This window comes from Dunckerocampus dactyliophorus, chromosome 13, assembly GCF_027744805.1.
Source record: "Dunckerocampus dactyliophorus isolate RoL2022-P2 chromosome 13, RoL_Ddac_1.1, whole genome shotgun sequence".
Lineage (NCBI taxonomy): Eukaryota > Metazoa > Chordata > Actinopteri > Syngnathiformes > Syngnathidae > Dunckerocampus > Dunckerocampus dactyliophorus.
In genome coordinates, this window is record NC_072831.1 from 25,215,980 (window position 1) to 25,242,270 (window position 26,291).

Genomic DNA, 26,291 nt, shown 5'->3' on the forward strand with positions numbered 1-26,291 from the left:
TGCTGTCTCGCATTATGGAAGCCTGGCTAGGTTACTGTAAGTGTACAATCCATAGCTTACTAATAACTGACTGTCACATGACTCAATTTGCTGTCACGCTCTGAGCAAATTCTTACAAAATTGCACACACAAATGCATGGTGCTAATTACCGGAGTGAGTTTCATTTTCCATTATACATTTAAGCCTAAATCCCTTTCAAACTCTGTTTCCCACATCTTTCCATCCATCATTCTAAGCTCCTGAGTAATCTGCCCTTCTCCCTGATGATGTAATCATGCATCACAGCGTCACGCAGTTTGCTCCTATTTTCAGATACCTGCGCCACGGAGGAAAAGTCGAACAACCGCCTCCTGTGTGAGTGCATTTGACAGTGATAGAGGCGCAGAGAATGAACACACAGAATCAACAAACTAATAAGAGACCTGCAGTGGAGATCTACAGGATTTCACAAAAGTGCACCACTCACATTCACCAACCATTTCTATTACAGTATGTCTTCTCAAGGGACAGTAGAAAGGAGACTAGGATATGTACTTTAGCAGTGTACAGATTGTATAGAAGTATAGATTTACTCAACACACAGCCAATATTGTCTAAATTGCTGGCAACACAAGTGAGAAGCAAGTGTCTTGCCTCCACTCCAGCATGGTGGTGCTAGCCTCATGGTCGGGGGGGTGCATGAGTGCCGCCAGCACTGGTGAGCCGTGGTTCACAGAGCAAAACATTCATTCCGATTTGTATCGTGACACTGAAGCAGAGCATGATACCACCCTCTCTTAGGAAACTGGGCCACGTGACAGTTTTTGATAATGAGCCCAAACACACCTCTCCAAGAGGACAAGTACCTTGCTCAGGAAACTGAAGGTGATGGAGTGGCCAAGAGTGTCTCCAGACTTGAACCCAAACCAGAAGTTAAGAAAAACACAATCAGAACTATAGCCTACCAATACACACGAGTCACCCTTCCTTCCCTTTCAGATGCAGGAAAATCCACAGCAGCTGCATGATGGCATCGTGTCAACACGGAACCATATCGCTAAGGAATGTTTCCAGCACCCTGTGGAGTCTGCAAAGTACAATCTAACCAGCAACTACTAGTGTCCAATGAGTGTACATGTGTCTATGCGTCACTGAGTGTTCCTTACCAGTTTGTCTTTGAGCCTCTCGCCCTTTATGTAGAACTCCACCGCTGTGGGGCTGGGGCTCGGGCTGGGACTGGGGCTGGGAGTTGGACTGGAGCTACAGGGGCTGAGGTTGCCGGTGCTCCCTCTGTTGTTGCCGCTGCTGTGGGTGCTGCCGCTGTCCTCCGCCCGGTTGACCTTATAGACGGTAATGCAGCTAAGGCCTCCGCCGCCCAGGGGAAGCCACCCACCGCTGGAGTCATCCCGCGTCATGACCACTGCTCTCACTCGCGCATAACTGTCACTGTGGCGAAAAAAAGAGGGGATAAATATTAATTTCAATCATTATTATCCATGAAATAAACATAAAAAATATTGAAAAGCAAACTGCAAACGCTAATGTTTACTCCAGTCCTGAAGGTGGTAGTAATTCAGACAAAACACAACTGAAGAATGTCAACTGGTGTAATTAACATCCTGGTTCCAGGAAATGGTAGCATACAAAACACAGCTGCTTTTTGCTTGGTGGAGACGATGATAATATTTCTAGAGAGGTTTGTACTCAAAGCTGTGCAATTAATGTTCAGTCTTTAAGAGCAGGATAAAAATAGAATATAAAGCAGCAAGGTCAAAGACTTACATTGAGATTAAATATATATTCTGTGTGCCGCCCATAGTTACTATTCCTGAAACAGTGATATACTACACTGGTTGACACAAATAGTAATTGGGTGTAGTGGGTGAGTGATCATTTGTTTAAGCTCCAACTAAACTTGACTTCCAATCTGTCTCCTTATAGCAGGTCAAAAATCAATGACGTGTGCTATGTTGTCAGAAAGGAATGCAAATTTATTTTATATTTTGTGCAGGTGCCAGTGTAGTCACCAGACTGTAAAAAATCTTTAATCATGAATCCTAACTGCACAACTCTTGTTCCATTTTCTGCTTGCTCACCACCACCGTAGCCTTCCTTGCCACTTCACCTGGAGTCAGATGTTTCGCTGATTAGATAACGCAGCATTAGGTCACCGGAAATGACAAAGGTCAGGGTGTGCTGAGGGCAGCGTTTTTTGTTTGGTTTTTTTGCACAGACTCCTGGTAACATATTAAAGAAGAAGATCTGAGAGCAGCTAAAAATGCCGGATGTTCACCTTTGGCACATGGTTGAGTTTTTGACAGTCCTGTCCTGTGACAGTCCTGTGATCATTGGATCACAGATCAACTTCTGAATGCCTTATCGAGCGCATAACCTAAAATATTGTTATTCGTTCGAGGTTCAGTAAAGCCACTGACTGACACATAATACTTTGCATGGTTAAGTAGTTCCTGCACAAAAAGCCAATGTCTCTATCAGAGTACCTCTCTTCTCTGGATCTCAGTATGGGTAACCTTTGCTCACCTGCCTTCCACACCCTTGGCAAAGCTTGGCACTGCGATTATCAGTTAGCATTTCCTCAATGGACTCGGCAAGCATTACATTAGAAACTTGTTCTTTGACTCTGAAAACATCACGACACATGACCAAAAAATCCTAATGACATTTGTTACTTCATTTATAGAAGAAATATCTGCACACGAGCTGTCTGCTACAGGCTTACACGGACATAAGATGAGCTCTATTAATCATCAAACAAAGCAGTTCTGTGTCATTAGTCCTTCCAATCGATGAAATAAGATTAGGGGTGTCCTGATACGACTTTTTCCACTTCCGATTCCAATACCAATATTGCAGCCTTGAATATCAGCTGATACCGTTATCAATCCAATATCAGCACAAATCATACACATTTTTATTACTTATTTTGTAGTGTGGAATGTTGGAAAAAGCTTGATCAAGTGATTACTCAGACAGGGAACAATAATCAGCAACAGTAGGTATGAGAACCCTATGAAAACGGACCAATATATTTAAGCGTGTGGGGTATTGTGGGGTTTAATTTTATGGACAATGTAGTGGCGGCTAAGCATAAGATAGCGAGGTTTGAGGCGGTCAATTAAGCATTTAAACAAGACCTTACGCACCACTGACAGGGGCTGGTCATCGTCTCTGTTACTGTTAATGACTTCTTGTCGTCCCGTGGGAGTTTCCTGTGCAACGCTGCTTCAATTGCAGTCCAAATGAGTTTGGTTGTATTAAACTTCCCCTGGTCTGTGCCACCACAGGAAACTTGTGCATGACAAGTCTTGCACTCAGGTGCAACATTATTTTCGGACTTCAACAAAAAAAATACAGCGTGGCCGACATCACTCCTACTCTGAGTGCCAATATCAGAGATTTTAGATGCAGGCTGATATAATCCTATACTCGTTTTTCTGCCAATATCTGTCCAATATCGATATCTGATCAGGACACACCTAAACAAAATTATTAAAGAACAAACCTGCACTACAGCTGAAGACGTACAGTATTTAGATCCTACTCAACTAAATCCAATATTCCGTCAAGCAAGTAGTTATGTTCAGGTCCAGAAGACTTGATCTGCCTTGTAGTTGTGGTCAGAAGTTTACGTACACTCATCATGGGCATGACTGTCATTCATTTTGGGCTCTTGATGACTTATTGGAAGATCTTTTTCCAAGGTGGAATTTTTTTTTAAATCACTGAATTGAGTGCACAAGTGCGAATTTCTTTTCAGGGTCAAAACTCAAGTATATACATACATTCACCTAAACAGTTGTGATGCTGAAGGTTCCCAAGTGTCTGAACTTGACAAAGCCAATCCCCATTAACCTCTCATTGATCACGATTGACTGCAGCTGGCAGTTTCTCTTTGGCAGCATAACATTTTTTTGGACAGCACTCACTGGAATCCAACAATACTCAATGAGAACAAGAGGGACTGTTGAGCAACTCAAGCTGATAAAGCTTACAAATGGAGTGCAATGCCTGGCTGCAACCAGCAGAGGCATTGCTTCTTCACATAATGTCAGAAAAGGGAAGTTGAGCTACACAAACCAAAGACATCCGCTACGGCACAATTCCCCCGGGTAGGATGGTCAGCTCAATAAGATACATACATAAATACAGGAGTTCGGAATATTCAGACATTGTCCCCTCCTGTGGAAAATATGATACAAATATCAATTCAACCTCCAGATGGCAGCAACATTCAAATGTATGAATAGCACTATATCATGCCTCTTCCTGCTTTGAGTACGTAAGACACGCACCTGCATTAGTTATCTTTGACATGGCTAAGTTTAGTTACCAACATGAGCTATAACTGAATGAATAGCCTAGCATAACCACACAATGACTCAAAATTGTTTCTCTGAGACTGCTTTTGTGTATGTGCACAGGCTGTGGATATTATGCAGATTGAAGAGACAGGGGCTGGCCAATGCGCTACAATAGTCAGCACTTAACGAGCGGTGTCGTCGTGGCTCAAAGATTTTTTTTTGGAGGTGCACGTCTATGGAGTTATATTTGTGCCGTGACTTTGAGGTAGCAAAGGCAGACTTTGAGCCCTATTAACGTGCAATAATTACTGTTGTGTACGCAAGCACATTGCTGCAGCGCTGTCACTCCCTCCCTCTCTCGACCTTTTTGCTAGCGCAGGGGGGCAGGAGGCGGGCCGGTGTACTGTGTACTTCCGGACAGGTTTTGGGAAGTGGGCTTCTTGCTGGGGCTCGCAGGTTACTGCCTGGATAGTGGCGAGGCATACGGGCGTGTTCAGTGGACAAAATGCATGCCTGTTGGTCGCTCTCTAGGAGGTGAGGGCACTGGTATGATAATAAATTTTTTTCCAAAATGTTCTCGCGATCAACCGGCAAAGTCCTAAAGATCGACTAGTAGCTCACGATCGAGGGGATGGCGACCGTTGCTTTAGAACTTTGGATGATAATGGAAACAAGGCTTCTTAACAAGACAAAAACAAACAAGCCTAACCTTGAAAGTTTGAAACTACAGGATGCCATTCAGCAAAAACAATTAGGATGCTTCTACTGTATACATAAAAGCAGGCTTTCCAAATATTATCCCCCGCTGTATTCGTATTTAAATGTGCAGGGTTTGCTCCCTCGTGCGTCCCCAAAGTTGGACAGCATTGGCTCATGTTGGTAGTAAAGAGAACCACTTAACCCCCCACCCCACCCCACCCACACACACACACCCTCCCAGCACCACCCTTTCTGGTCACACCTTTTACAGCACTAGAGAAGCAGTTTTAAAACTTTACACTCAAACCCCTGGCTTCACCATAGTAAAAAAAAAACATTTTGGACCAATTTACAAGCAAGAAGCAAGCTGTGAAACTCCCCCCAATAAAGGATGTGGGGGTGATGGGCGCAGGAGGGGCTGTCAGTCAGGCAGGGGTCCCTGGGGTGAACAGAAGGCAGGCGGTGGTGTCGCTCAGCCATGACCAGGGCACAATGACCAGGACCTGACCCTTCAGAAGTACCATCTCACACATGACAGCAGTGGGACGGCTCACAGGGAGGAGGGGGTTTGGACCCTGGAAGGAAGTGGACTAGGGTTTTATTTCGCAAGCATCCTACAAAAGCTCACTGTGAAACAAAAAAATCAGTTTATATGATGTTAAAAGCGAAGAGGCTACTCATTCATGCGAGCTTTCCTTATGGTACAAACAGCAAGCGGTCTAAAAAGGTGCCTGAGTGCAACACACGCACACACAAACGGAATTTTAGCATGGGATGTTGCAGACAAAGGCTGTCCTCCACACCCCTTGCTGGGAGCACACAGTCCACTGGACACACAATCAAGAGCGGAAGCACATCAGCTGGCTTGGGCCTGTGAGCTGCAGTGAAAGGGGGTGGGTTGGGGCAGCCGTGTGGGGTGTGCGGGAAAAGAGTCCCTCATTCCAAATTATTCCAAGTTATTCTGCTGGATGACTGACTTCATTTCCGACCAAAAGCAGGAGAGAAAAACAGAGGGAGGGGTGAGAATGTAATGTAGGACTGTGGGGGAGGAGGGAGGAAGAGTCGGATGGGAATAGGGTGGAGACTGAGGTGACAGTCAATGGCTCCCTACTGCATCTGAATAGCGCTTTTTCTATTCACAAAAAAAGGATGTGCGCAGGCTTTCAGCTCCTCTATAAAACAGGGTGTTTGCCACAATAAGGAGATATTTTTGACTATTTCAGGTCTTATTAAAGACAGTATGAGGGGAAAAAACCCTGATTTCGCTTGGAAGCAGGAACACAAAGTAGGACCTTGTGGTGGAGAGAAGGCGTGATGGAGGAAGCACGTGCAGACCAGGCAGGCGTGGGCCTTGAGGCCGGTTGCTCTAGTGTGTGGTGGAGAAGGGGGATCCTGGGACAACCATTTCCTAAGTGGACAAAGTGGCCGTTTGTCTACTGCTCTGGCCCATGGCTCACTAGGCTCCAGTATGCCATCATGCTTTTGCTTGTGTCTCAGCCTTTGGCTTCCTACCCCGATGAGGAGTGGTGGAGGTGGGGGGCTTGGATGGCAATAGGGGGGCACTGAAAGAAAGACACGAAGAGGAGAAGAAGAAGGAAGAGGAGTGACGAATGAGAGGAGAGAGAAAGGATGTGGCCTGAGCCCTGGGAGTCAGCCAAGTCGCCCTCCCTTTGCTCCGCTCCGTCTCCCCCTTCTACCAAAATAAAAAAAAAAAACCTCTCTGCCTGCCTCTTGCTACACAATGGCTGCTTCTCTGCTGAAATTTCACGTTATTGGATCCCCGGCCTGGAGTTTTGTACTCCCACAATGTCCAAGCAGTGGAGCATGCTGCAGGGGAGAAACACACTCTGCAAGCTAAAAGCAGGAAAACCATTCCTCCTTTCATTAACATCAGAAAAGGGGAGAAAAAGTCTCCCGCTTTGACTTATTTTTTCCATCTCCCCCAAATCTCTCCTCAATATCAAAATGAGAAAGACTGTCAAGATCCACTAGAAAGATTTGGCTTGTGGAAAATCATTAAAATATCATTGACAAAATAAACACAAGCTACTTATCCCAATCCGATTGTGTAGCTTATCCACTGTTAGGAAAGTAACAACTAGAAAAGCGTAGAGGGGATGAAAATGTGTGAAAGCGAGGCGGCCTCCATGTTTTTAAAAAAAAGCCAAACAGATTTCCCAACTGAAACACGTAGTTTCCAGCAGGGTAACACATGTGAACACCGCAAAACAGCTAGCCAATTAGCCACGGTTCAAACACTCAGAATACATGCAAACTTGAAGGGCATGGCTAAAGAAATAACAACAACCCAACATGGATGCAGAGCAAATTATGACACGAGGGCCAGGAACAGAGGCACGCATTGGGGGTGCTTTATGTCAGACATTATTAAAAGGCCAATCGTAAATTCGGACAACGCCCACGAAAACAGCTCGTGTTCACACGCCTGCTTTATTAGCTGCAGTGAAAGCCAATACTTAGCCTATGGAAGGAGAAGTGAAAGAGATTTTTTTTGCAGTATCTCCTTGCAACACCTCAGGCTGCTGGTGAGTCATCTGCCTCACAAGAACATTTGGCTAAGCTATTGACTGACTCAGGAAAAAACAACAACCCTGAAGTATACAATGTAGCTACATTTTACAGACATCTTTTGACAAAACACCGACAAATATGGCAAAAAAACTAAATTTACAATCATCACATGTGGTGACCATGATAGCATGTGAGCAAACAAAACAAAACTTAGCAGTATTTCCTCAGGTTCGGATTGTTTTCACACACTAAAAAAATCCAAGCCATTCAAAATGCGTGACAACAAACGTCATGATTTTGCTCTCTTCTCTCATTAGTGGCTAGGTAAACAGGAAGAAGGTCTGGTGTACATTCGTGAGTCAAACAGGGCTAACATGTACAAGACAGACCAAATGTGTCCATTGCCACATGCAAACATGCTAAAGTCTAAACACATTAGGAAAGTCATAGTTTTGATTGCTCTGTTGTAGGTTTGGCTAGCATTCGAGTTCAAACTAAACATTGCTAGTGTGAACGCTCCCTTTGACAACATCCCAGTTCTAACACTGATTTTAACACCTACACCTTCAGATAATTGTAACCAAATAATATATTCCTGGATCATCAATATATTTTAGGTACCATTCAGTGCTATTCAATACGAAAACTATCAGACTACCAACTCCAAATGGCATTACCAAATGAAAAAAAAAAACTAAGAAGCTGCTTAAGTTTTGGCTGATGCAGCGTCTCTGGCCTGATTTGATATAAAAGTAAGTCTTCAAAAACTGTACGTCTAACTGTACCGTAATTTATGGACTATAGAGCACACAGGTATGTAAGCCGCAGCCACAAAATTTAATAAGAAAAATATATAGGCCACACTTGTCTCTAAATCACAGGTGTCCATATCGTAACATTGGATATTTAGTAAATAAAAAGATGTTACACAAAGACTTTGTAAACTTTTGGTTAGATAAATGCTTTTTTCCCCCAAACAGTGCCAACAGTGCGTTGTAACATGCCTAGTTCGACAGTGCCGAACAGTGAGTGTAATTTGGCTAGTCCAGGAGCCTACCAGAAGAGTCATTCATCGCAGTCCTCCTCCTCCACCTCCTCCTGGGAACTAAAACCACTCAAGTCATCTTGACAAGCATCACAATTAAACAGCCTCATAATTCCTTTGGCACACTCTTTGTCAGTTTCAGTCACTCTCTCTCTCTCTGTCTGTCTGTCTGTCTGTCTTGTTGTGGCTCTTCGTTGCCAATTGTTGCAAATTAGCCATTTAGCTTGAGCTATCCTCTTCATTCAGTCCAGCCTTTCGAAACCCGTTGGTGATAGTGGGCGGTTGGCAGTCCGAGTAGTCCAAACAGTAATGATACACTCGATCAAACTTACTTAAGATGTGTCAATGACTGCTGCATAAGACTTCAAAACGTGATATCCTGAAGCGACACCATGGGACATGTAGTTTTTAGACATAAATCGGGCGTATCATTGCACAAGCCGCAGGGTTCAACACATGACAAAAAAGTAGCGGCTTATACACGGGAAATTGCGGTAGCTACTTTTAACTATTTAAGTTAGACACAAACAATTGCACAAAACACCCTACTAGATTACTACAGTCCTGTTCCAGTATATTCCACAAAAGGCTGGTCAAGCGATGCAATAAATGCTTGATTTTGTTTTTTATATTTTTCATCAAAATAGTAGTTGTGCCAAAAGGTTGTATTGCTGCTGGATGTTCACAGTATCTGAGTGATACTTTAGGTTTCTTTTCTTTTCTTTTCCAAAAGAGGAAGGTTTAAGACAACAATGGATGATCACGTGCAGAGAACAAGAGACAGATGGAAGCCCACCTCGAGTTCTGTTCTTTGCAATGATCATTTCACTGATGACTGCTTTGAAGGAACACCTTTACAAGACGCATTTGCTTGAAAGTACAGTATAAACACCTTTTCAAAAAGGACGCTATTCCGCCGGTAGACAGGAAAAAACAAGACAAGAATGACCACTAAGTCAAAGTTGCCACAGAACAGAGTAAGTCATGTCTTGTTTATATAATGTCTTCTAAACACTATTCCACGATAGCAACAAGGCTGCAAAGCATCATACATATTACAATGTTATATAAAAATCTTTTGACAGCAATATGTTGACTGTGGGTGCGGTGGCGGCAAAATATACAATCAAACAGGCTGTGAAGACCCCTTTACCCTTATTAAGAAGCCAATTTAAAACAATTGAAGGATAAGCAACTCCAGAGTAAATTACACTTGCCAGTCTGTGTTTTGAAGTCGACCAATCTTCACCTCCATGTCTTAAGGCTTAATGTTTTTGCCTTCTTTTTGCCTCAAAATTCTCCTAAATTTTTCGCTATAATCACTGTAAACATCATCTGTCTCATACGCCACTATGTTTGTTTACCTGAGTGATAGTACTCTGATGGCGTCACTTCCGGAAATGAGGCTGAACTGCAAGAGCTAGCTCATCATGGCAGGCACCATGAAATATAATATCATTTTTGCCAACTTACCATTCACGTTCAAAAATTTAACAATGTAGAACATAATTACAAACACTACATATGACATATTTAAGCAAAGTTGGTGAATCATGTCAGGGACCATTTAAGTTATGCAAAATCACTGTTGATGCACTACACTGCTGATGGGGATGTCATACAACTTCATGTCAAAAAATCGGAACTATTGTTTCATGTAGTTTTGGTTAGGACACGTAAGATGTCCTTAATTAAACTTAGAGCATGTTTTGTCCAAAATTGTACATTACTTCTGTGAGGACAGTAAGTCCTATTTATAACTTGAGTCTGGTTATTGATAATGACTTAACCAGAGAAAATGTACGCTACAAAATACGCGCGTATAGACTTCCAATAATCTCATTTATTGGTTTACTAAAATTTAACAAGGTAGGATCAAGGCCCATCTCACAGAAAAACACATACCAGTGAAATACATTTGTGGCACGCACAGAAACCCCCTTCCTGTTCCCAAAGGCTTTGGGAACTCCATCAAAGACACAAGGTTTAAGATTTACATCTGTGCCCTTTTATGTCTGCGGCCTCGCAGGAAAGAACCATCTCAGGCCAGCTGCAGCAAAGATCTCGCAACAAGGCGCAGCCTTCACGGTCCCACATGCCACACAACTCCAAACAATATCCACGACTGAGATAAAGCTCTTCTCACACAGGCCCCGAGATTATGTCTGTGGACATCACAGCCATCACAGGAGAAAACATCTAGCTCTGCGTTGCGGCGGCGACTACCCCAAAATGTTTTCTAAAAAAGGTATAGATCAGAAATCTGCCCTGTACCAGGGTGCTGACATTTAAACCGCTTAAAGCGAGCTCTTAAAATACTCAAAAAGGAAATGAAAAATGTAAGAGGAAGTGGCTCAGCCTTTACAATGCAGGAAAAAACCCAGGCACATTTGTAAAGCATGGGAATGGGACAATGTCTGTTCCCTCGGTCGTCTTGTCTCCGTCACAGGCAGTCCAAGCCGTCTGGTTACTCAGAGGACCGTCGCAATTAATCACAAAAACAATCAAGAGGACAGCTTCTAGAACAAGCAGACGCTGGTTCATAAATATTGTGTCTGCCAAGTCACTTTCTGAAACTCTCTCCCTAATCATTCTGCATCTTTGGAAACCTACCAAACACATGCATGACGTCAAATAATAATCAGGTAGTTTGTCTGATGTCTACGGCTACTGAAATGAAATTAATGTGATCTGCTATGCTTGTTTGCTTAGAAGTAAACTTGCAGTGGAAGGTCTTCACCTTTGGACAGGACAACAATCAACAACAGCAATACAAGCAAGCGAGGCCTCAGAGTTAAAGTTTTGTATGATGGTGTCAATTTGACAATGGAAGATTTTTTTTTCACCCAGCATTCTCAATGGGGACAAATTATTTCAAAAGACAAACAAACTAGAAGACGAGCAGTGCTCCGGACAGACAGAGACTTGATTAATCTCCAAGAGAAATTCAGTACAGGCCAAAAGTTTGGACACACCCTCTCATCCAATGCAATTGCTTTATTTTCATGACGACTTACATTGTAGATTCTCAGAACTATGAATGAACACATGTGGAATTATGTACTTAACAAAAAAGTGTAACATAACTCTAAATATGTTATGTTTTAGACATTTTATGTCTTAGAATGTGTGTGTGTGTACAAACTTTAGACTTGTACTGTACAAATAACGCATTCAGAAGGTGCATTCAAATACATTTTGTTAATACGTAGTATTCTACCCTGGTCACTAGGTGTCAGTAAACTTACATTGAGACAATAGACACCGCAGGAAGTACAGAATATACGTATAATGTGACTCTCCCAATTCGAGTCTATATTATGTCTTAAATGGCTTATTTTCTTTCTCTTATGTTTACTATATTGGGTAATAAAGATGACTATGGGGTGTTTCAAAATATGAAAATATTTTAATTATAAATCAGAAATCGTACTTTACGGAAATGCACTTATCACGGTCAGGTCTGTAACCAATTAACTGTGAATAAACAAGGGATGACTCAACAGATAGTTTGACTGATAAAACAATAAAACGTCTAATCGGGGCGTACCTTTGCAGTTCGAGGAACGAGGAATCTCACAAAAACTGACAACAAATGCTGTCATCGTGAGGAGAAGAAAAGTCTGTGGTGGAAAATATTTCACTCATAGCGGCATGTCCTCACAAACACTGTAGGTGATCTCACTTACAGCAATGGCCAAGGTAAACTGGCTGGGTTAGCTTCGTTTAGTGGAGCATGCTAGTGCGGCTGTGTGTGTGTGTGCGCGCCGAAGTTGTGTTTTAGGTAATGCAACAGAGCATTTTAGGATGCCCGTGCCCGCCACGACTGCCAAGAGGCACCCAGCTAGCTCAAAATACATTTAACACACACCATACTTCCGGCCTTCAAAAGAAGAACGCCGCACATCCTGTAATACTGGTAATAAAATAAGGGTGTCTTAAAAAACATCTTACAATAATGAAACGATAATAATAATGAACTACATCATCTTTAACCACAAGCACGGATATGATCGTTTGCTGAGGATTCTGTAGCAATGAAAAGTTTGAAAAATACTGGGCAAACTTGTCCAATAACATGTATGTATTGTATTGCATCAATAAATGTAAGGATTTTTGCCTTTTATTCACTGACAATCTATGGTGATAAAATAAGTGTTTCAAAAAAACGGAATTAAAAAAACTGAAACTAAAGAAACGGAATATGGGGGGAAAAAGAAAAGATTTCACAGGACCCTAATAAATGTAGTTCAGAGGAAAAAAAGTTTGCTTCACTTTCATTTGCAGTTTTGAGGATTTTGTAGCAATGTCTGCAGAGGCTGACATCCCATTCGAAAAGTTGTCCAATGATATTTTGCATCAATAAATGTAAAGATTTTTGCATTTAATTAACTGGCATTTTATTCACTGACACATAAAGTACACACCTTAATTGGGTTTACTCATTGACATATTTTCTAATCATTATAAAACGTTATGGTTATCTGCAAAAGGTGCCCAATTTAAATGGTAACATTGGCAATTTTTCAGTTATTTATACCATCCATCCATTTTCTATACCGTTTATGGGTCGTGGGGGTATGCTAGAGCCTATCCCAGCTGACTTCGGGCGAGAGGCGGGGTACACCCTGGACTGGTCGCCAGCCAATGGCAGGGCACATATAGACACACATTGAGAGTCGCCAATAAATCTAACATGTTTTTGGTATGTGGGAGGAGAAAATGCACATACGGGGAGAACATGCAAACGTCACACAGAGATGCCCAAGCGAAGATTCGAAACTAGGTCTTCCCGATCTCCTGACTGCGTGGCCAACACGCTAACCCCAGTTGTTTATACATTCCAGCTAATTTTTGCATTATTGTGGCTAAAGTGCACCAATCTTAGCATCTGATCGGAGCCTTTTTTTAGTACAGCCAAAGAAATTGTCATGATCACAAAGTAATTCCCTTGTTTGTTCATGTTTATGCAGATTCTAGTAATGGATAGAAGTGTTTGTAACAGAACGAGATCGACAAAAAAAACAGAAGTTTAAACTGCTGAATGGACACCCAGCTCGGACCTGATACACATGATCTACTCTGAATGCCTCCACTGCGCTCGTGTACACTTCAACAAGTAACGTGTCATTCGTTTCTATAAACCACTGTAGTCACAAGCAGCACTTCCCTAAAAGTTGCAGAAGCAAAACCAAGCATGTGTTCAACTCAACAGACTTTGTGAAAAGGGAAGACGTGTCTGGCATAGATTAGGCCGTAAAGGTACGTGCACAAGGTCACATCCAGCCAACAGCCCCAGAAATACCATCTATAAAATAGTCCGGGAAATTATTTAGCTTAACATAAGTGCCACAGGATATCAGCAATTACCCCGGCCATAAAGCACGAGACCCTAACAGCTGAAGTAGCTGTCTTCCCTTTGTCATTTCATGACCTGATGAGGGCTGTTTAGGAGGAATGCGTTTGAGAAAGCTCTGCCACAGGAATGGGAGTGCAAAACAGCCCTCAGGTGATAAGATCACAACACCCACATGGCAGATAAAAAACACTGAGCTGTCAAATCAATCACGCAGATAGGAAAAGGACATAGTTGAGAGAGAACGTCGGGGAATCACCTGACCGGCAGCAGACAATAGTGAGGCACAGCAGGAGTCTTCAAACAATGCAGGGCCGTAACCTTGTATACATGATCGTTTCACTGAGAGGCCAAATGACCCTCACTCCCGTAAACACTGGAGGAACACTTTATAGGCCAGGGATGACAGCAATCCACCAGCTTGATTTCTAATTACCTTTTTCAACACATGTCAAACCCGTTGTTGTAATTCTGGAGAAAAAAAAAGAGAAGTACTTTACAGGTGTCAGTTTGGTCAAATGTGCATAAAATATTCAATACATGTATGACACTAACATTAATAATGCTCAGCAGAACTACTGAAAGTTCTTCATTGAGATAAAACAGTTGAAGACAAAAACATGCAAGATAAACGTCAGCGAAGTTGCATGCACATGCTTTCATTAAATTTCTGATTACACTATTCCAGTTTGCCAAAGTCACAGTCGCCTCTTTCTTTCAAAACAAAAATACAGTGTACAGTTGCAGGGTTTTTGTTGAGGAATAAGCAACTACACCAGTTACCCCAGATGGCGATGCTTTAAAATTATACATGTACAGTCGTCCCTCGCAAATCACGGTTCGATTATCGGTCGCTCGCTATATCACGTTTTTTTTTTTTCAAAAATTAATTAATTAATTAATTAATGGTCGCTGTTTCGTGGTAGACTACGGTCTGTTATCACTCAATCCATACTGAAATACAAGTGATATGTAGTATTCTGGTGAGTAGGTGGCAGTAATGTAAGCCATGGCATGTCCGATATTATACACTGTAGAGTGAATAAAAGTTATTTTCCTATTCCATGTGGAAGGGGTACGTTTTTGGCTTCCTAAGTTTAGAAGAATTAAATTTGAGGCTAACTGGTTAGCTCGCTAGCTAGCACCCGTCTCGAGCCCCTGCAATTGCATAATGTGACGTAAACGATGAATAACAGGAGTGTAAAAGGTGGCTATATGCGTGTTTACAGGGCTCTAATAATGGTAAAAATCACATTTAGAAAGTCATTCACAGGTTTTCTATGTTCCATGAAATATTCCATTTATTAACATTTAATCCTATTGCTGGGTTTCAACCACGTGACCTAGAGGCAGTTACGATTAGCAGACAGGGGAGAGGGCAAGCACAAGCTATGCCCACATACGCACTCAGTATGTCTGCAAAATATTTTGGAAATTAAAGCGAATAATGGTGAATTTCATTGAAATTATTTGCTCCAATTGTGTGTGTACATGGTGTGGTGCATGACGACACAAAATAGTTGAAAACAAGTCTGTCAGTGTCAGACATAATGAAAATAATGCTTATAACATCTCGATTTGCGTTCTAACACCCAATCAGTACACGTGAATACTTCCTTGTATATGTCTTTCATCGTTACGCTGCACTGTTTGAGCTCCATATCAAATTTATGGGCGGACTTTACGCACTATTTCCTTTCCCTGCTAGAAACCTCACTTCCGAGCCCGCCGTGTAGCATCGCTGGACATTCTTCCAGGTGGCTGCATTTCAATTTTTCGAGTTCCAACAATGTTTTAACTTTGATTTTAGTAGAAGCTGTGCTTCTTGTTGCTCACTGTAAACTGAAGCATGTTTACTCAGCTCCACTTGACCAGAGCGACAGTTCTATGCAGTATTTTTGCTCTGATTTTACATGACTTCTAGGCTATGTTCACACTACAGGTCAATTCCAATTGTTTTGCTCATATGTGACGTGTATCTAATTTTTTTCATGTCAGTGTCAACAGCACAGCTTCGATTTTCTTATAATGCGACTCGTATGTGGATATAAATTCGATATGTATGCGATGCGACTTCCAAATGAACGGTCAGGTCGCATACATCCGACCTATACGTCATCAAAAGACGTGTATTACCGATACTTTAAAAAGGTACTCAAGGATGTAAAGCGTGGTTTATCGCGCAACACTTGGATAAAAGGTAGTCAACGACATAGGCAAAAGTTCTTCTCAACCGAAAATTATTTTAAAAAGGTATTAGCGAAGCAGCTCCCATCAATGTCTGACCACTCCTGCCCCCCACGCGCTCCTTGGAACAGACGCGGCAGCAAGTTGTCTACGAACTGCCATCGCCAAAATCCTTGCCCGCTCAGCTTTGTGACATAGGTGAAAAATCCTATTATTAGTATTAACTTCTTTTCTGTCTTTTTTCCCATTTTTGCGTTGTTTTTTTAATTATCCAAATATTTTAACTTTCTTCTTAAATCATTTTCGGTAATTTTCTTTTTGTAATATTATGACTTTATTTCCATTATATTTGGACTTTATTGACATATTGTAACTTTCCCCCAAATCTAATTAAAAAATATATATAACTTCATTTTGTTTTGCTTAATATGACTATTTGTTCACTCTATGCTATTAAAAGGACATTCATTTTCCCATTAACATTTCGAGTTCATACTTGTAAACTTCCACCTCTTTTTAATCTTTACAATATAACCTTTTCTCTTAATATTATGATTTTATTCTGGTAAAATTACAGTTGTTTCCATTTTCTTTTTTAATTTTCCAAGCATTTCAAACAACTCCAATTTTTGTCTTGTAAATTTTCTTCTTGTAATTATGACTTTATTCCCATATTTTGACTTTACTCTCATCACGTTAATTTAATAAATTTTCCAAAAATGATAACTTTATTCATTGTTTTGTTGTTTTGTTTGTTTCTCATAACATTACACCTTTTTTTTTTTTAAACTTAATATATCAACTTTATGCTGCTAACTACAGTGACATTTTTCCTCATAATATTAGGACGTTATTCTTGTACTATTGCAACTTTTTCGCATTGGATTGCAACTTTTTTCTCCCAAAAATTTTGAATTTATTGTAAAATTACTGCTGAGTTTTTCAATTTTATTTTATTTTTTAGGTTTTCTGGTTAGATTATATTTTTAGAATGTGCTGCGGGCAAATAAAAACACCCCTGGTCCGCCCTTTGGATCCCCTGATGTAGGAGCATTTGAAGTTGCTTCTTCGCTTCCAGCAGGAGCCTCATTAGCTACACTAAATATGTACTATGCAGTAAAAACCTAACTTCTGATTGCAAAAGAGTGACTAAAAAGGTACTCAAGGAGTGTATACGTTAACTTTGACCAACTCCCATCATACCAGAAAAACCAGGGTGTCGTCTTATACCACGTTTATGTGGATAAACAAAAATCATATCAGGGCTTATGTAACAAAACCTTATCAAAAAAAAGGCAACAACAACAAAAGGAGTGAATATGGCTGCAGCAAACCTCAGTATTCAGCTCCCTCTGCGTTTCTATGAATCATACAGCAAAGCAAGCAAGACAGGTGGTGGAATCCTAGCAACAATGTTTGGATCGCTTCGCCATCTTAGCTGCCGCCACCATGCAGAGAGGAACAAACCCGGCGGCACATCATGTAGCCTCTAGCTGTATTTCCCAATTCAGGGCCTTGTGGCTGGAAAACACTGGATTCAAAACAACAACAACAAAAAAAACAGGCATGCTGATGTTGACACTACGTATGTGTTCAGATTACAACAAATTAAACGTGATGGAGAGCAAACAATGACAATAATAATGCACAGCTTATTAAAACAAATCTAAATCTACAACAACAGTGGCGTTAAAAAAACAAAAGACCACATAAAAACATTCACCAGCTGTCATGCAGATTTTGGCCAATCAGAAGCCTGAAAAAGCAACATCAGTTGCATGGCGAAAGCCTGTTGGTTTGCATGTGTAAACCGCGAGACCTTGAATATAAGCTGACCTCCTTGTTTATGTGCTGGCATGACGATAAGCATTCGTACATCACTTCTATGCTGCTGTATTACTGCAATTTCCCTGACTTATTATTTTGAGATGCTCCAAGTGTTTCTATTTTGGAAGGTGCGCCTGTCATGTTATTACTTGTGAGGGGAGCAATCGCACTAATTAAAGGACACGAGTCTATTGCACTCGTGGGTTAGATTATTTTGAGTATTCCTATTTATTTGTTATGAAATGATCCAGTCATCATGAAGAACTTGCGAGGAGTGATCGCATTACAGCCCTTGTATGACATGCAATCATGCCGTGCCCTGCCCTGGCCCGCCTCTCAACCTGAAGTTTGGTTTATGTTTCCGTGTAGTCACTACGCCATCACTTCCGACACTGTCGTGATCCAATTCTCCACCAAAATGCTAGTGCGGGTGTTCTCCAGTGAGTCAACTCCGTAACCTGTTTAGCATCTGTTTAGCTTTTGAGCTTCCTGACAAAAGAAAGTCAGAGAATACTATCGGAGCTGGAAGTAAGCTGGTTCCAACAACCACTTTTATTGCAAACAATGCAAAATCGGAGGTACAGGCATTCGCGAAGGTGGCCTGTCTACCCTCTGAACAAGTCAGGTACACAGAGGACATACTGTACTAAACTAGGGGTTTAACGATATGCCGTAATTATGGTTCGGTACATATCTTGGTTTTAATATCATGGTTGGGTTCATTTTTGGTACAGTAAGAAAACAATAACAGTAAGAAAGTAAGGAAACAAAATACAAAACATACAAGGGTCAGTCTCCTCAAAGGGCTACCAGAGAGGGTGCCGTCACTTTGAGGGGCATGACATTTTTGAGACCATTTTTTTCATTAATTACATTGCATAATAATGAGAGTACATTGTATCAAAAGAAATAAACTTTCTAAATGGAATGTCAAATGACAAATGTGACATATGGGTTCGTCTGTGTTCATGCGCTCACCTTGTTCATTCTGTTTAAAACCGAAATATTCCCACACTGGAGCTGTGGCATTCGCCTAAGAAACCATCGTTTCTGTGCCTTCATTCATGCCAGCGTATGCTGGCTCACAAGGCTAACTTGCTGCTAGCACTCTGTGTATCCACCTATTAGTAGCCCCGCCTCACGTAATGTCTAAGTGGAGGGTTCACTCTCTCCGTTCATTCCACTGGGGTACCAACTTGCACAGACAGATGCAGAGTGAACCCTCTTATCATCCAGCCTGTGTGGTAAAGAGAGACGAAACAAACATGCACATGTCAATTTATCGAGGCCGCCAAAATTAACCCCTTTTTTTTTTTTTTTTAATCATTTCATTAATCGATATATCAATTATCGTGACAGGCCTATGTACTTTGACCAAACTCCAACAAAACGTGTACACGTCTCAAACGTAACCAGTGTAGTCTGCACATAATGTGACTTAAATTGAATCGCATTGTTTTATGGACGTATGTGGCCTAGTGGTTAGCATGCTGGCCACACAGCTAGGAGATATGGAAGTTTGGGCATCTCTGTGTTGAGTTTGCATGTTCTCCCTGTGCGTGCGTGGGTTTTCAGCAGGTTTCTGGTCTCCTCCCACATTCCAAAAACTTGCATGTTAGGTTAACTGGAGACTCTAAATTGTCCATAGGTATGAATGTGAGTGTGACTGGCTGTTTGTCTATATGTGCCCTGCGATTGGCTGGCGACCAGTCCAGGGAGTACCCCGCTTCTCACCCAAAGTCAGCTGGGATAGGCTCTGGCATACCCCCGCGACCCTCATGAGGACAAGCGGCATAGAAAATGGATGGATGGAGGTGAAGTGGAGACTCTAAATTTCCCATGAATGTGAGTGTGAATGGTTGTCTGTCTATATGTGCTGGCGGACCAGTCCATGGTGTACCCCGCCTGCTCCCAGCTACCCCAAAGTTAGCTGGGATAGACTTCAGCATACCCCCGCAACCCTAATGAGGTCAAGCGGCATAGAAAATGAATAAATGAATAGAAGACTTTATCACATTTTTTGAAAGAAAAGTCCTGATTGCCTGAAGTGCAGAATTAACCGTTCCAGCTTGTAGCCCCGTCCCTAATCTCTTTGTCTTGTCTAATCTCTTTCTTCGTTTTCCTATTTCAGAGCTCCCAGGTGAAGTGCTCCCAAACAGGATATTTTAACAACAGACAAGCGCTTTCAAGCTCTGGCTTCTCCTTGGCACTATTGCTAGCCAAACACTGGGCTGCGCTGTATTTCTTTACAAAGAAGACTCGAGGAAGTTATACTTTCTGTCCTCACTCAAATGTGTTCCTTATAACTCGGTACACCTCTGTACCGTATCGAAAAATCTTATTAAAAATACCTCAAACTGTAAGGCGACCAATCATCGTGAAGTTAGAATTTTTTGGCGGTGCACACTATGTCAGAACGTTGTGTACGACGTGGAATCGACACAGAAGCATAAACCAGCCATTAGAAGCCAAGTCCTGGGCTGGTTTTCCAGAGATTCACACAGACCCAGGTATGTTCTGTCTATTCAAGGACACAAGCAAATTAAATACGCCCACCCCTTGCAAGGCACCGAATTGGGCGTAATTGTGTGGTTTCACACACTAAAAAAAGCATGTCAGTGTCCAGTAAATAGCAAAAAAGAGGGTGGGGAGCTCATGACTTCCTCTGTGACAAACACGTTATCAAAGTCACAGGGACGACATGAATAAAAACGCCCATTCGACTAATAGGCAGCGTTAGTTTAAGAAATGCAGAGAAAAGGAAATGTGATCATTGTGTGACCGTGGCTGCAATGCGAAACAGTGTACAGTGCTGTGTGAATGGGCCTGCCAGGTACTTTATGAATGGAGGGGATCATGTGACCAGCAGCACCTCCCGAAGCAGATATTTCTCACTGACTGTCAACAAGCGCACACAAGGGATCAGCGGTGTAAAACAATACTCGCCACCCCTTTTCACCTTAAAACCTTTTCAAAACAACCACCTACGAACAAATGATCGTCATTAAACACATTTCTGACACGCTCGGACGCTTTAATGGGTGCTTTTGTTGCACGGGAGCGTCTTTTTTATGAATGGAGATTGTGATATGTAAATGAGGGCGATTGAGGAAAAAATGGCATCTTCCGCCTTCAAGAGGCTTTTCATTAACGAAAAACGCACCTCTTTGTGGCATTTTTAACCATAACAATGCGACAACATGGCAGCATATCCGTATTATCCTGAAATACGCATACATGCTAACATCGCCATATTATTAATATCGTCTAATACACATATTAGGATAGATTGTGCGTTGTAGCTGCACACATATGCTACAAAAATGAGTTAAATACGGGACTGGTGTTCTAATAAAAGGGTCACCATTGACAAATACACACATTCACATGTTAAGTGTTTTTTCTTGACGAAACATTGCAGCAAATAGCAAGCATCGCAGGGTAACAAACGTAGGTTTTGCTGCATGTTCACGTCAAATATGATGAGTTTTGGGGGTGATTAATACTCACTCGTTGTTTGGATTTGTTGAATCTTCACTCATTTTCTTCCTCACGGAGATCCGAGTCCTAGCAATAGCATCGACGGCGCATTGCAAAACAGCACAAAATTCACCATTTTCCTTCACATGTACAACCAAGCCGTGTTTAGTTTAGTTTAGTATCATCTGTGGTGGGGTGTGAGGTTTAAAACGAGCCAATACGAGAACGATAAAAGAAAAAAAGAAGTGCTGCTAGCCTTAGCCGCCGATCGCTAGGAGGAATGACAATTTCTCCTCCCTGGAAGTCAAATCCGACACAAAATTAGCCATCTTCTTTAACAACCACAGCCCCCAAGGCGATTGATGCGGGGGGGAAAAGACGTGTTATATCCTCAAAAAACGCAGAAAATGTTAAAGCCTGTAATGTTTGCCAGCTTATTCGCGTCGGGCTGTCGAGCATCCATTCGCCAAGTTGATGTCCGCCGCCGGGACAACACTTGAAAAAGCGTCCTTGTTGTTAAAAGAGAGAAAAAAACAGCCTCGCTCCGCCAACGTGTCCGAGTAATGTCCGCGATAGGAAAAATGGAGGAAGGGAAGAAAGGAGGGAGGAAGGGAGGGGGTGAAGCCACGTTTGTTTTTAATCCACAAATGTTCACCGACGATGTTTTAAATATTAAAAAAGGCAGGCAGTTTTTGTAACTCTGAAGTTCGCGGACATCTGCTTTAATCGAACTCCATTTTCAACAAGGGGAGGGGAGAGATGGGGGGGGGCATCGGAAAACTGGGCGGATGTGTCGACCCTCGCTGGAGAGAATTAGATCCTTCCGCGGAGTGGAAAAGAAATGTTGGATTTAAACGCATTAACGCGCCGATTCAAGTGATTTCATATACAGAACCCTACATTCCGATAAATAACACATCGCTTAAGCGACAAACGAAACGCAAAAAAGTGCTTCTTTCCGGAGTTGGCGGAAAGTAGTCCCTGCACTCTTCCCAAAAGAAGTTTCCCTTCAATCACGCATTGATACAAGAGTGTAGAGGTGGACGATACTGCGCATTTTGATATCAATCCGATACCACGTAAGTACACGGACAGTATCGCCGATACTTTTTACTTGACCATTTTTCAAGAAATAATAAGAACACAGTGCCATTGTTTTTGTCCTTTTGCACGAATTAGAATGTGGAATTTTTTTAGTAAAAAGTAGCCAGAATATATAAAATTGAGTTAGAATAGGAAAAAAATCCATTAATGCTACCTACAGACTATATAAAAAGTGTAGACCTCTGCCAAGGCAAACAAACAATGTGGATTTTTGGTATGGACCGTCCCATTGATGCCATAGTATCCCCACTAGGGATGAGCATAATCAATTAATCAATTAATTGACAGTTAAGAAATTGGTCGATTGTGTGTAATGGATTAATCTTGAAGCACCCGAAGCCAACGGTGGTGCACTACTTGTTTTCCACCGGCAGAGGAGCTGTTCATTCAAGTTTGCTGTCTAAAGGAGTACACCATGCGAAGCTGGGCTGCTTTGGTGCTATAGTAACTTCAGTTATAATACCACACTGCCATGGAAACAGGAGTTCAGAGCGTTTAGGGAGAGCATCCCACTAAAAACAACATTTCAACTTGAGATTTTCAGTGATTGTGTTGAGTCAAATGCATCCCCATTCAAAGTATTCCACCGCCGTGATCTTTATTATGTAATTTCCAGTAAGACAACATATTTTCCCTTTGAATCTGCCTCATTGAACTGCATCCATCAACGCCTAATCAGGTTTGTCATTGGCAGTTTAAGGACAGGTTTAAGGACAAACAACGAACGTGTGTATTATGTTTGTGTGCACTGACTAAATCCTGAATGCTATGTCAGCACTCTTTTTCTGTGACTAAGTCGTGTCACATTGGTCTTATTTTATTTAAAAAATAAAACAATTCAATATGCATTCAGTGTATTTGCCAAATGCAATAAATTCTATTTGGCAGACACTAAACAGTGCTAGGACTTGAAAATTTCAAGCCTGTAACTTCAGACTCGACTCAACCTGTCTTGTCTTGACTTGAGACTTGACTTGGACTTGCATGCCTTGATTTTAGACCTGACTCGAGACTTGAGATTAATGTTTTGTGGATTTTGTTTGTATGTTTTTTGCATCTGTGTTGCTATTCACGGCTAAAACCATCCATTTCCATCATACTCTCTCAACCACATGGTCACTATTCACAATAAAAACCACCATGGAAGTTACCAGAAATCCCCATATGGACCTACCAGTGCCTTATTTTCTCAAGTCATTTAAAAGCTTTTGCAGAAGAGCCTGAATCGTTGGCCTGGTTGCATAATACTCAAATGTTATTGGATTTCTGTGTTGTGTGGAATGGCAAGAGATCAAGCTAAATGATTCTGCCTGGTTGTCATAGTGACAGCATGTTGTGTGAGAACTTTTGCTTTGTACTTCTGCAAGGCTTTAAAGCGGGCTTAAGCCACGTGAAATATACATTAGAGAGACTTCACAGGGCCATCACTTGGAGACAAATATCATATACTGTAATTTGCATTGTGTAGTACTACAGTATGTTCTGTTCTTAGGGTTTTCTCCTATCCTTATGATTCCTAAACACACAATACTGTAGGTGTAAGATTGATATGAAGCATTATTGTTGTATAAACTTAAAAATAATGAGCACGTGGAAGGACTTTTTGTCACAAAGAAGCCCATGATCGAATGGCCGGGGGCCATTTGCGGCCTGTGACTGTTTTTTTTATTATTTAAAAAAATACAACTTAACACAAGAAAACTAAATAAATAAATAAATAATAACAATTGGCAGTCATTTTACAAGAAAAAGTCAAATATTAAAGAAGAAATATGTTTGTTTGTTTTTAAGTCGTAATATTATGAGAAACAAACAAAACAAAATAAAATTGTAATTCCTGGAAAATTCGGTTAGGGAAATATAATATTATGGGAATAAAATCAAAATATTATGAGAATAAAGTCATAATTTTATAAGAAGAACATTTACAAGAAGGAAGTTTAAATATTTGGAAAATTAAAAAAAAAAACAACTGCAAAAATGGGGAAAAAAGAGCAAAGACCAAAGTTCACACTAATAATACTCTTTTCACCTATATCAGTATGTGGCCCTCGCTGAAAAAAGTTTGGACACCCCTTCTTTAGGGTGTTTATCACTGCAATCGCTACAAAATTTGGTCCACACCTTTAGGGGACTGACAAACACAAGCATTTTAAGTAAAATTGTTTGAAAAACATGGCCGGCATCAAGCAAAATGTCTTTGCAGGGGCACGGGTGAGACTTCGCAACTAATTACCCGAACGTCATTGACCATTTGTCTAATAATTATACGACTTTTGAGGATATCTTGATGCTACGTTGTCTTCCAAACACAGAACAACTCATGGGGGCGCCACAGATGTCTTTTTTTTACTCTGGTAACCTCCAAACACCAGCGATCCCAGCATCCGGTCACAGGAACGTAATGGGTTTTCTTTGCACACGATGTGTTGGAACTTTGGAGATGACTTCCTGCGGTTTCTGTGGATGTTCTTATTTCAGGTTGCAGTGCCCAACTTCAGTGAACCTTTGGCAAGGTAGTGTCAAGAGGTGTGGCTTCGACCAAAGGTGCTGAGTCCCTAAATCCAACAGTATAAACCTATGATTAGCAAGCGCCTGCCCTCACAAGGCAGCAATTTTTAGGCATCCTAATAGTAGGTTAGCGAGTAGAAAAGGTGTAGAGGAATAGGAAGTGCGAGAGGGGCCTCCAGGCATGTTTGACTGGTTCTTACTGTTGTACTGTAAGGCCACTATGAAACTTCACATGCACATGTTCATTGTCTTCGGAATTCTAGTTATTTAAATCTTTTTTTTCCCCATTTTGATGGTTACATGAGAGTACTACGTATGCCTTGTGATTGCGATCAAGGATTTAGCTTCAGATGGAAGGTCAATATAGCTGCAAAGCCCTTGAGGAAAACACATATTTGGGATTGTCCTTGTCCTTTCAATGGCCAGAATGTAAACTACGTGAGTATCTGAATACCACAAAAAATGAGCCATCCTATTTTACAAGCTTCCTGCATGTGCACATTAAAGCTATTGTGTTATTTCGTATGCGGGTAATGCAGACAACATCGTTTTCAGCCACTTTGTCAATGCTTGAGCCATTTTGTGCGTGGGTTTGATTGAAACCTGATCTAGCTGGTGGAAGCTAGTGTTTAGGGTGAGGTGGACAGACCCCGGTGCTGCCTGAGGGGTGTTTATTTGGGCGGCTTCAGTTGGCTTCCCTGTAATCATGGGCCAACCCCACAGGATAGAGGGGATAAATGAATATGTTGGAGGGGAAGTTACTGATGACTATTTACCATTCTCATGGGGACAAGAAGGAACAGCATGGGGCGGGGGGCTGTGTGGGGTCATGTGCAAGCATTTGCAGATGTTTGTGTGATAGTGGAACATTGAAACCGGGGAACTCTGACCACTGTTAAATCAGCCAGACCCCTTCTACAAGCGGCTACAGGGTGTCTTGATTTGAACGACGCCGAGGGGGATACAGGTGGCGTTCATCTGAACATTTCAATATCAGCAGTGCCCCAATTCAGCAGCTGCATTTGAAAACCAATGACAATCATAACACAGTGAGAAGGCTGCCCTAATTCGCGGGATCTTTTCAAGAGTGTCCTTCTTTGCAAGTATTTTGCATGAAATAGCAATCCTTCAAAGCTTCCCATATGAGCCAAAAATGTTTCACTGGGGTGGCCAAGTAAATATCGTTTCAGGGCACCCACAACACCGTTGCCGTGTGGATGACCATCTGATATGATAAAATACTTTGCC

General features: G+C 41.6%; 1 protein-coding gene across 1 annotated transcript in view; it reads right to left on the bottom strand.

Moving 5' to 3' along the window:
- Nucleotides 1–22,191, bottom strand: part of spred1 (sprouty related EVH1 domain containing 1) — a 45,464-nt gene extending 23,273 nt beyond the window's left edge. Inside the window, exons 1-2 of the mRNA XM_054796118.1 lie at nucleotides 21,459–22,191; nucleotides 1,147–1,426 (exon numbers count right to left, since the gene is read on the bottom strand). Coding sequence (XP_054652093.1) covers nucleotides 1,147–1,426; nucleotides 21,459–21,490 — 312 coding nt within the window. The 5' untranslated portion in view covers nucleotides 21,491–22,191. The remainder of the gene's footprint in view (nucleotides 1–1,146; nucleotides 1,427–21,458) is intronic.
- Between the last annotated feature and the right edge of the window lie 4,100 nt (nucleotides 22,192–26,291).